At 40.4% G+C, this 12520-nt stretch overlaps 2 protein-coding genes across 6 annotated transcripts in view; both read right to left on the reverse strand.

The window, feature by feature from the left end:
• The window catches only part of kif13a (kinesin family member 13A), a 48414-nt gene extending 41801 nt beyond the window's left edge, over positions 1-6613 (reverse strand). For all 5 annotated transcript variants that reach the window (XM_061716692.1, XM_061716695.1, XM_061716693.1 and 2 more), the window contains exons 1-2: positions 6275-6613; positions 5965-6055 (exon numbers count right to left, since the gene is read on the reverse strand). In XM_061716692.1, the coding sequence (XP_061572676.1) occupies positions 5965-6055; positions 6275-6329 (146 nt within the window). In that variant the 5' untranslated portion in view covers positions 6330-6613. The remainder of the gene's footprint in view (positions 1-5964; positions 6056-6274) is intronic.
• Positions 6614-10539: 3926 nt separating this feature from the next.
• LOC133440983 (E3 ubiquitin-protein ligase NHLRC1-like) lies at positions 10540-12184 on the reverse strand. Its single transcript, XM_061718340.1, has one exon. The coding sequence runs from the start codon at positions 12075-12077 to the stop codon at positions 10815-10817; it is 1263 nt and encodes a 420-aa protein (XP_061574324.1). The 5' UTR covers positions 12078-12184; the 3' UTR covers positions 10540-10814.
• Positions 12185-12520: the final 336 nt, after the last annotated feature.

Consider the following 12520-nt stretch of genomic DNA (forward strand, 5'->3'; position numbering starts at 1 on the left):
CTACACATTCAAAACTATCCAAAGTGCAATCTTCAAACCAAATTGAGCGCCAAAGCAGAGGGTTGTGAGGAAGGGCATCCGACAATGATGCACTTCAATCTGATTTCCATACCAGATCGGTTAAAGGCCAGGTCAAATATTGGCCAGCTTTTCTCAATCACTTCTCATGTCTAGTCTGGTACCTCTACGATTCACAGCTTCTTCCACCAGTACGAAACGTTCCAAACCAGTTCCAGAGTAGCAGGGGAGGGCATTATGAAACGACTCACACAGGAGTTTCCAATAGTTGCTTTTCAAAATTACTTTAAATCAGCAAGTATTTGCTGCACGCAGACATATTTTCAAACCTGGGACACCCTCAAGATGTGACAATTGTTTTACATTGAGGTTTTCAATTTGGTATTTGAATCAATGTAGATAAGCAAATGAAGGCTTTCAAGCAGAGAAATATATCAAAATGCTTTGCTTTTGGAAAAGGTTTCTTTATAAGAAAGCTACTAAAGCCACATTAATATTTTATTGGAAGAAAGGAACTACTTCAGCTTAGTATTTTGCGTCTGTGTACCTTTTTTTTCTTTTTTAGTGTGTATTCATGCATGGGTGTGTGCATGCATGCGTGTGTGTGCATGCATGCGTGTGTGTGTGTGTGTGTGTGTGAGGGGGGGGTGCTAAAGCATTTGCTCTATTTTTTTTTTATTTTAAGTGTTGTAAAAAAATAAAAGACTGACTACCAATCGGTTCACTATTAATAAGTAGTTAAGTTAAGATAAGTAGCGGAAGAACAGGAAAAGTAGCATCCAAACAGATGATGTCTTAATTGTTAGCTCTCCTCCACACCACCGAAATTACAACACCCAAGTAAACAAGATAACACAGGCTAGTGGAGATAAACCCAACAGAGCTGTTGTTAACATCAGTGATAAGAAAAGATTAGAGTGGAAATTACAAGCTTGGGTACGGCCATTATCAGATAAAGATGGACTTCCACTGATCCATCTTAAAACGTAGAACTCCAAAGCCGCAGTTCGGGTTAATGCACGTTTTGCCTGAACCTCCCGATCCTAAACAGAAATACACAAAAAGTAGGTTTGCATATGCAGGCTCTCCAGCACTCAATGCCCTGTATTTAGTTGCTGCATGGTGACGGACAAGCTGGGGCTTGATGTATTATAGCCCCATTGTGTTAAGTCACCGGGTATTTTCTTGTCACGGTGCTCCACCACTCATCCCCTGCTCAGACAGCAGCCTCAGGTATTTCTAAGCCTCTCCACCTCCCACCTTGACTGTGCCTAAACACCTAAGGAGAGCAGATTGGTGTGTGAAAGCAAAACTACTTTCCCACACTCTCATTCCAAATATGTCATCTCTACAGGCAAATGAAAGTTGAAACTTGGGAAATGCAACCTCTCCGCCTGAAGTCACAATCTAAGTTTCATTTGCCCCTTGGTGAAATAACTGTTCACTTCAGAGGGAAACAGGAGAGGAGAGTGGAGGGTCACGAGTGTAACCATAATGCTCTGCGGTACACAGAACTAGGCTTAATCATCAAAGGTGATCCCTCATATTACTCCAAATTCTTTACATCAATCACATGTTTTCAAGGTACTGTGTGGCCTGATTAACTGGATTAAACACAAACTGTAGAGAAAAGGCTCTAATTACTGATCAGACACAGAATTTGCTTCACATTCACCACACTAAAGACTTAATTTAAGACTTTAATTTCTAAAACCAGTATCCCAAAAACAACTTCACTGAGATCCAGATGTTTCAAAGATCTTAAAGACGTGTTTACATAGAAATATCTCTTATAACTGCTCCTTTTCTGAAGCTGCATCAGAGCATTCCCACGAGAGAGAAAAAGGTTCCCATGGTCTTGCCCCTGCAGCCATATTTGGCATGCTAATGCCCTCTAAATCTGACACATTTCTAATACAGAATAACAGGTGTCGTCGTAGTCTCAGGGATCGGGGCATCCCCTCCTGCGGCTCCTCAAGCGACTAGAAGGAAAATTATATGGTTTGAGAAAACCAAAGAAGCCTAAACACAGTGACCTAAAACACACAGCAGCAGCAGCAGCGCTGAAACGTTAACAAATAATTACATGCTTGAACTGCACCATACAGTAGAAATGTGACATGATTAAATCAAGCAAAATTCTGAACTGCTCGAGGTCATGGGCATCGAGCAGCTACAGACTGGAATTCACTGAGAATTACCACTAATAATAATAATAATAATAATAATAATAATAATAATAATTAAAAAAAGGAATTTGTGAAGAAAAAAAAAAAAAAAAACGTCCTTGAGAGTGAAAGTGAAAGAGTCAAACCATCCAAAGACCTTTTAAATAACGTAGGATAACGTCTGGAAGGAATTTCTGCCCAAACATTGCAAAATCTAAATCAGATAAGCAAGTTTCTGCTGAACAATACCGTGAGTCATGTTTGTGTTTCACTCGTCAACATGGAAACAGGTAACACTGAAAAAAAAAAAAACATCCAAAATACTGCTGATGGAGACGCTCAGCCATTTCTTTCATGCCTCTGACATCTTCTTTTCAACGGCTTTCGTTGTAATGCATCCTGTTTCACACATGCTAGCTTTGAATGTGATTTGTTTAACAGCCTGGAAAGCAGCCACTGTGTGGCAATTTCTGCTCTGATAATTGCCTTAAATGCAGGTTAGTGTGAGGACCCGAGCAACTGCCAACGCGAGCCCATTACCATTTAATGCTGACTGTTATTTACATGGAAAAGCAGACAGAGTGTTACAGTTTAACAAAGCTGGATGGGAGCTATGGGAAAAAACCTTGGCACCTTATGTGCCTCCTGTGACTTCATTATCAGTGTGGACTCTCAAGATCTGTTTGCTCGCTTGAAACAATCCATCAAACACACAAAAAACGATCGGGCTTGGACCTATTTTTCATAAATGGGCATTCTGTTTGATTTTCATGTGCCTCTGGGTAATCGGGTTAGGTGTCTAATCATGTGTGAGACTGACAGAAGAGCGCCGAAGAACCAAGCAGAAGAAGAAAAGAAAAAAAAAAAAAAGGTTGAGAAAAAAATAGCTTTTGCCTGCGATGACAGAAATATAATATGTCCACTGCTAACATTACAAGCATAAATATCATCACCAGGCTCCGTCAGATTCCTGCTGACCTTCATGTACAAGGGGAGTGTGAAATGTTCTCCTTTAGGATGATTTGTTTTTCTCTATTCATTTTAGCCAAAAACATTTCTAGTAAAATGTGGAGCATATTGATCGTTTTGATAAACGACGGTATAGTCCAACATTATTTTTGACGCAACGTAGTATAAATTAGCTCTGCAGATTTACAGTTACACCTCGAGGCATTGCACTAATCTGTTCAGCTGAGGCAGTTTCCCATAAAAATCCTCTTCGAGCTTTCAGCGTCAACATCAGATAAAACACCTTCCAAGCTTTCAGCATTTTATTTTTCAGATTCAAAATGAATATGTTTTTTTCGTACTCAACATACAGCTAATTCTGCATAATGACAAAACAAATTCTTGATGTTTTACTAATCTGTTAAAAAAAAAATGCATTTTTAAAATGCATTTAAAAACTTTCCTTCACGTTAAAATGACTATGAAAGCTTTGAGTTAACTTGGGAGTTACCCTACAAGGTTGACACACTTTTTTTTCCTCCAATTGAGTAGAAACATGCAACCTCATCCCGATGGAGAACGTCGGTCCAAAGCCATCTTCAGAGCTCTACACAAATGCTTTACTGAGATCACATTTCTCGTGAGGGGCCTGTCATGGACTTGGAAACAGTTTTTCTCAGCACCTCCTTTGTTTTCTTAGAGGCGTGTTTTAGGTTGTTGTCTTGTTGAAATGTGGAAATTGACCCCTGCTTGAGGCCCAAATTACTCTGGAAAACATTTGGACTCTGGAGTTCTTCAAATGTTTCTGCAGCCATCTTCCATTTTTATCCTCACAAGTCTACAAGTCAAGCTTACAGGAAAAAGACCCTCACAGTATGATGATGCCATTGTAGTCAGATCTAGGATGTCTGTTAATGTATTAACTTCATCCATCCATTATCTATACCCACTTTATCCTTTGCAGGGTCACAGGGGTCTGCTGGAGCCTATTCCAGCTAATTTTCAGGCGAGAGGCAGGGGTTCACCTAGGGCTGGCGATATATCGAGATTTTAATATATATCGATATATTTTCAAACGCGATATGGTACGAGACAATATCGTTTATATCGAGAAAAAAAAAATTATGATTTTGATATAGCTTATTTCGTGACAAATTGACTTGAATGTTTTATTTGAGATTTGCACAAATGTTTTATTTGCACAACTGTCAACCTCAGTGGAAAAGTCTGCCTGTTACTGTCTACATTGTATTAATTGCACAGTGTATTTTAATTCAATTGTTATGCAGGAAAGGGATATTAGTTTTATTTTATTCAAGAAGCATTTTTATTCTATATATGCAGGCAGTTTATTTTTATTTCATTTGTTTTATACATTTTGATATTGTGCAGACCTCTGTTAACAAAGGTACCTGTGTGACATTTGGCACGAGGCTTTGTATTAAAACTTACTGTTTTTTTAAGGGTTTGCCTCAGAAAAAATGAAGCTAACAGAGATGCTATGCTATAATGCTTTGGGGGAAACACCAATTATGTCACAGAAAAAATATCGATATATATCGAGTATCGCCATTCAGCTAGAAAATATCGAGATATGACTTTTGGTCCATATCGCCCAGCCCTAGGTTCACCCTGGACAGGTCACCAGTCCATCGCAGGGCCACATATATACAAACAACCAGACATACTCACACTCACACCTACGGGCAATTTAGAATCATCAATTAACCTACGAGCATGTTTTTGGACCGTGGGAGGAAGCTGGAGTACCTGGAGGGAACCCACACAAGCACGGGGAGAACATGCAAACTCCACACAGAAAGACCCTGGAAGTGGAACCGGGAACCTTCTCGCTGTGAGGCAACAGTGCTAACCACCAAGCCACCGTGCGTATTAACTTCATTCATTTGTGAATGTTAAATGGTTCTTCCCATCATGCACTGCGAGTGCTCCAGTTTTCAGATGTTTCTTTTTACGAGTCTGTCCTGCAGGTTCATGGAAAGTTTGGCTGCTTTTCACCCAATTCTGCTCTCAAGGACCATCAGCTTATCCTCAAGGTCTGCACGAGTCTGTTAATGACTCATTCATTTGAATCAGATGGGAAACAGCCAAGACATACAGGGCAGCCGCCCTCGGGGATAGGATTTGGGCACCATTGAAGTAGACTGATGACACAGAAGTGAACTGAAGCTGTTTCAAGAAGAGTGTGAAATAAAACAAAGCTAAGTGTTCTGGCGTTTCCCTTTTAGGAGTCTGAAAACTTTCCAAGTTTACTGCATAAGTAGTGTCATTACCGAGGTTAGCATTGGAAAATCAACATAAATTGCATAATAAGATATCATGTTGCAATCAGGTGGGTGAAAGACACCCTGTCCTCTGCAGCAGCAGCAGAGCAGAATCCCTCCTCAACACTGCATTTAGTCTCTGGCATCAAAACAGCCTCAAGAAAATACTTAAAATTTCACCATCAACTTTAATCTTGATGACTGTGTGCCATGCTCATGTGTGGGCTGTCTTGTTTTAAAGGCATTGCACTTAGATTTGTGGTGGGGGATGAATAGTTATTTGCTCATCTTGGATGTTATTGTAGCTGTAATACAGCAGATTGCACTCTCATTACAGTGAGAGTGCAATCTGTATTTTTCTGCTGTTCCACTGACAGACATTTCCCCCCAGGGCCTTGCTCTGCACTGCCAAGAACTTTTGCCGGGGATGCACTCATCCCAGCGAACAAGGGCGAAAGATGCCTATTTGTGATCTTGGTGTGGCATCAAGATATTGATTGCTTCAAAAAAACACAATTCTTGGCAAAGTTTCAGCTTTGTTTTACCTGCTTTCCCCTTTCCCATTGGAGGGTGGAGGGTGCAGAACAGTCTGGTTGTCCTCCATGTCCACGACACATTTTGTGTTGAGTTCAATCTCTGCAGACAGAGAGAAGTTGTTTTTTTTTTAGGGAAAGTAAAGCAAGACTTGTGGGGGTGTGAAAAGTCAAATGTGAGCTCCTTGTGACTGCGATGAAACTACTAAAACTGAAGACTGCAACTCAGCAGCAATGGCGAAGAAGACAGCCAAACTTTATGATAATAATGTGCCATGAATCCGATAGGATTGTGAAAAGAGAGTAAAACACAAACACTTACCCCTGCGGTTCATGGGCCGGACTCTCACTGCAACTTTTACCTTCGTATCCGACATTTTTGTCCACTTTTTTCACTCCCACCCGTCTAGTCTAGAGCTTTATCACCGTGCGAGTCCCCGACGAGGAGACCGGATTTCTGCACAGGGGGAAAAAAAGGAGGGCAGCGCAGCGGACACTCTCCTAAAAACACCCTGAAGTAGTCCAGGCGTCGAGGCGAAGGCTGGGGAAGGAGTTCATCTTGTTCTTTTACATCCAGCGGGGCTGGTTTCTCGCGCAGAGCGAGCTCTCGGCTGCTGCGGCTCCAGACAGCATCCCCACCGCCATCTTCCAGCGGGAGCTGCTGCTCTCCTCTGCTCGGGCTCACGTCCGGGGAGGGCCGTTTACATGCAGCAGATAAAGGGGGATTTATGGTTCCGCGTCACACCGACGCAGAGCTTACGGCGTAGGGTGCGCGGAAGCACGCACCGTACGGTGCGCGTCGCCGCAGCCTACGCCGTAACCCTACGGCGTAGGCTCTGCGTCGATTTAACGCAGAACCATAATTTAGGTTTAAGAGTGGTGGTGATGATGATGATGATGATGAGCAGAGCCGATTAACTCAGTGTGACCACACTTCAAGTGCCCCCCCCTTCCTCTCACATTTAACGGAAAAAAAGGGAAATTTACTATGGTTTTAAAGATAAGGATTTTCAACAGGTCAATTTTTTTTTTGTATAGATATCTTTATTGAGGGCAATAAAAAAGTGAAAAAAAAAAGGTTTACAATAGCCTAACAATATAATTATCAATATTCCCCCCCCCCCCTTTTTTTTTTACTTTTCATAACATTAATTAAACCAAAATAAATAAATAATAATAAGAGAAAAAAAAAATTAAAAATGAATAAGTAAATAAAAATAAATACAACAACCCACCCCTCTCCTCTTCAATCATTCATCATTCAAGATCATTTAACTTCTTTTCACATATGTCTATTAATACTGGAACAAATGAATAATACATTAAATAATCAAGTCCTGCGTAAATAAAATAAAAAATTAATATAGTAGATGATTCCGATCATTAGTCCAATAAAGGCAAAAAAATAAAAAAAAAAGGTCCCCAAATAAGGTCAACGAAATACAGTATTTTTTTCTGGAGTACTATATGATCCAAGTTTGGGTTTCGGGGGGGGGGTTTCTGATTTCCAGTTTTTTCAACAGGTCAATTTTAAAATAATAATAAAAAATAATATCTATTGCAGTAGTTCAAACATTAAGAATGTTGTGTACACATAAATTCATATTAAAATTTTAAATTAAGTGATTTCAGAGATTTTTGTCAAGATGAATTGGCACTAGCCTTAAAAAAAAGTCATGTGGTGCAACCATGATTCATATTAAAATGAATTTCCATAAGATCTTGACATCTTTTTTTTTTTTTTTTTTTTTACAAGTTTTCAGTATTATACAAAAATGGTTGTTTTTTTTAATGGTCGCGCCACATAATATTTTATAAAATGGACATGATCGGTCAAACTTTGTTTGTATATTATGATGGAAATATAAATACAAATGTGTTGCAATCTTATACAGGACTACAAGAGACTTTGGAAATCATGCCAGATAGGGCAGAAGATTGATTTAAATACATTTAGAGTGATTTCAAAAAAGGTTTTCAAAACAAGAGTCATGGTCGGACGGTCGCACCACATGACATTTTGACGCTTAAAACAACAACAAAATCCCAAATAACTAGTATTTTTGTAAAATTCAAGTGAGTCCATATGTGGGACAGGTAGCTCATATATATGGTATTTTTTTTTATCCATTTAAACCTTTTTTGAATTGAAAAAAAATCTGTTTTTCAAAAAATATAGGCGTCACGTCATTGACCCATGAACGTATTGCTGAAGTACATGCTCAACACTCATACTACAAATAAATGTAAGACAAGCAACCAACTAAGAGTAACACCACATATAGACATGAGTCTACAAACGCCATACTACACTGATGCTCCAATCAGGATAAAACTCAATGTAACACCACATGTTAAACATAATAATTTCCATCATATATGGCCTGTCTGAGGACTACATGCAAAACTATTACAGCATATGACTAAACAATCAAACAGGCCTAATGAATGAGCTTATGTGAAGGTAGGGAACAGCACATAGTGGAAACCCTATCACAATAAAGGTGAAAAGTGGTCAAGAATTCTAAGATAAGGTCATTTCAGGCAGGTATTGTTTATGAAGGTGTTTTATTTGATTTCATTTCTATGTATTTATGTCTGAGAATGATGGGGATTTAGTTATCCTCTGTGTTGTTTGTGACTAAGGGAGTTGTGTCTATTATTGTTTTGTTTGTCAATGTATGTTTGTTATGTATTAAGTGTTAATTTGTGTGTTGTGTGTTTGTCGGATGACCCAGGAAGAATAGCTAATGCTGTTGCTAATGCTAATGGGGATCCTAAAAAAACAAACAAACATTAATAAAATAGCAATGTGTAGTAGATTGAAGGTTGTTAAGTTGTTAAGGCACTCACTCAAACGCAATTCTTTTTATTTTATTATTATTATTATTATTATTTTCATGTATTTTTATTATATCATTGTTTACTGCTGTACTGTTTACTCCTCTTCCAGCAAATATAGAGAGAAAATATCAAAATATGACATATATGGTCCAGTTAGTTATTTGATTTGGTGCCCTCTCATTGGCTGGTGGCCCTGGGCGCTCGCCCGGTTCAGTATATGGATAATCCGGCCTAGATGATGAGACCCCTTAGTCAAAACTGATGTAGGACTTTCACAGTATCAACCTCCTGGGAAACACCCGTCTCATACACATAGTCAATATTTCTGTCATTGCAAATCACGGCTCTCTTTTGAAAAGAGAGTCATTTTGAATTTGATGGCAGCAACATGTCTCATAAAATCTGGGACAGGGTACAGCATCCCCTCTTCTTTTAACAACAGCCCGTATACATCTGGTGGCTGGGGGAACTAGTTGTGAGAGTTGTAGGAGAAAAATGTTCTCCTATTCTTGTCTGATGTTTGAGTGCGTCGATGAACCAAGTATTTTCAATTGGTGGAAGGTTTGGACTTCAGGCATGCCTGTTCGTGACCCCAACTCTTCTGCTTCAAAGTCATGCTTTACAAATGGAAGTATATAGTTTAGCATTGTCTTGCCGAACATGGAAGGTCTTCCCTGAAATCGAGATATTGCTTGGACAGGAGCAAAATCTGCTGATCTACAACCGTATATATCTTTCAACATTGACGCTTCCTCTTCATATCAGCAAGATGTCCATTCATTTCAATTAGTCTCACAGCAGGACAGTTTTCCTTTTCCTTCACTGCATTCAAATTTGAGTTTGGCTCACACATGGTTTTGTTTTTGTGTGATAGAGGGTTAACCTGCATAACTGGACAGCCTGGTGAACTTTGTTCCTAGACAGTGATTTCCAGAATTTTCTTGAGCCCATATGGTTATTTCCATTACAGAATCACGTCTGTTTTTTAATGCAGTCTTGCCTGACAACCCGGAGATCATGAGCATCTGGTACAGATTTTTGACTTTGTTACATGAAGACAGTGTTTTCTCAAAACTTTTGACGCTCATAGCCCAACCTTTTTGAGTTGCTGCCATTAAATTCGAAATGGGCTAAAAGTAATTTAAATAAATGCTTCTCTTTCTATGTTCGGTTGAGAATACAGGCTTATCAGAAACCACTGCATTATTTTACACAGCATGCCAACTTTTTCAGAATTAGAGTTGTGTACATATGATATGTAAATCAGGCCGATCTCACAACCTGCACCCAACACTAATCATGCTGGTATTTATGACTTATTAATTGCTATATTATCACCTGAAAATGTCCATCTAAAAATTTGCCAGTCATTTATTTAAAATACTCTCATTGCATTCATGTGTTTGAAGACCCAATAACCCAGAAACATTTGGTCCCATGATATCACAAATGTTTCCAGCCAGCTTGCACCCACTCAAATTCAGATTGCTGCACATTTAATTAAATGTGTGGCATATACCGTATATATGTGGCTAAATCTGTTAAAATATGCTGATTTATGACCTTTCAAGGTCCTGACCTTAGTTTAGGCAAAAACTGTGAGAGTTTCCTGTTGCAGTCAAATTTTCCTCCTTAGATAGTTTCATTTGCACTCCTTTATTAATTAGTTAATTCATCTTCTGACTCTGTAAACTTTTAAAAACACAACAACAGTTTGATTAAATTAAATACTTAACACTGCTAGAAAATGCATTGATTTTATTATACGGGGAAAAAAACAAAAGTACAGTGACATTTGTTATTTATGACATTTTCACTTAATGTTATTTAATTTTTCACACATTACCCTCCCTGGACTGGTGACCTGTCCCGGCTGAACAGCTACCTTTTGCCCAAAAAGATCCCTGTAACTCTGAATAGGAATATATGCGGATTATTGATGAATGGAATTTCTCTCATCAGTACCCCGTGTGAAGAAACTCAAAGTACATCCTACGTTGAGTTTCTTCACATACAAGCTAACTTGTAGGGCTGGTATCTTGTTTAGAAGAATAAATCTTCACCGTATGGTCACCAGCATCCAGGGCGATGAGCATGTTGTTCAGTAAAACCAGTCCAACTGGTCGGATGAGATGGTTCCCCACAAGAGGAGTTATAATTGGACCATTCTGGAGCTTCCCCAAACTACAAACCAACCCCTGATTGGAGTCAGTCACAATCACATCTCCGTCTCCGTCAAAAACCACAGCCGACATGCTGAGCCTCACTGTGGACTGCAGGTTCAGGCTAAAGCTGTCCGTCTGGTAGATGAGATGGAAGTCTTTTGTAAACACTTTCAGTCTCGTGTATTGGTGTCTCTCTGTTGGATGTGCAACATCAGCGGGGTGCTCCATCACTGCAGTGTTTCCAGTTACCTGACAGCAGGCCACTGCTCTGGGACAATGCAGGTCTGAGATGGCTGTTTGATGATGCGCAATCATGCCAAGACCATAGTCCACTTTTACCAGGGACAGTGTACCAGCCCGATCATCCGAGACCAGGATGCTCCCACAGCTGTCTGTATCCACCCCCCAGGGTAGCTGGAAGATGTCTTTCACCGTTAACACGTGATTCCCCCTGGAGGAGAAAACCTTCACGGCTTTATCCCCCGCATCCGTCACCACCACATAACCATTGGGAGCCACTGCTACATCCATTGGGTAGCAAATCCTGCTACTGGCTTTTCCTCTTCGCCCAAAGCTGTTCAGCTTCCTTCCTTGTTGGTTGAAAACCACAATCCTCTTCTCCCCATCGTGCACCACAACTAAAGTCCCAGAAGATCCCAAAGCAGCAATCCCAGTAGGGTTGATGAGAGTACCCCAGCCACCAAATGCACAGCTGAGTTGCAGGGTGGCGGTTAATTTCACGTTTGAGGCTAAGCAACCGTCAATTTTTTTTGCACAGGGAGGAGAGGCAGAGGATGAGGGGCTCCGGGGCAACATCAGCTCCTGCAGGTCACAGAGCACCTGGCACTGGGAGGTCCCATCAACGCTGCACAGCTGTCTGCAGAATGGACACTCCAGCTTCCTGAGGAGAGGGTGGGCCAGGGCCGTGATGCACTCCTGACACAGCACATGGCCACAGCACAGGTTCTGCGGCCTCCGCAGCTTCTGTTGAGAATCAAACATTTCAAAGCAGACTTTACACTCCAGCAAGTTGACCTCAATCTCTCTCAACGTCCCCTCGGAAGCCAGGCAGCAGGTGGGGTGAAGGGCCTCAGGAGGATTCTCGTCCACGTCCATGGTGATGTAAATATCCAGATGTTCTGACAAACCTCAGCCGACGAATGCTGCCCGAGGTTTAGAAAAGCAAAAAGAAAAGGCACAGTCACCGCGGAACTGTTACAGCTTTTTTGTTGACATACATTGTGTGCTTTGAGGCCTGGGCTGTCACGTGGTGTGTTAGGTTAAACTAAGGCTCTCTGCTGCCCTCTCCTGGACACTGAGTCGCACTCATGTTGGGATTCAGAAAAACCAGTCCAGTAAAATAGCATTAAATAAACTGTATATTTGCCTGTATTCAAAAACAAGGATGCTCAAAAAGTATTTAATGTCCAACAACCCTGCTGGTAATAAGTGCTGAGAATTGGTGGCTTTTACTTGTATTAGGATAGGAATTGTTAGCTTTTAATCTGCCTATTTTTTTATTTCTGCCATTTTCCACATGAACAACTCTTACTCCAGAC

The sequence above is a fragment of the Cololabis saira genome, chromosome 3 (assembly GCF_033807715.1).
Source record: "Cololabis saira isolate AMF1-May2022 chromosome 3, fColSai1.1, whole genome shotgun sequence".
In the NCBI taxonomy this organism is placed as follows: domain Eukaryota; kingdom Metazoa; phylum Chordata; class Actinopteri; order Beloniformes; family Belonidae; genus Cololabis; species Cololabis saira.

Excerpts from the sequence above, each read along its gene's own strand:
- LOC133440983 (XM_061718340.1), bottom strand. The coding sequence starts at position 12,077 with ATGGACGTGGACGAGAATCCTCCTGAGGCCCTTCACCCCACCTGCTGC.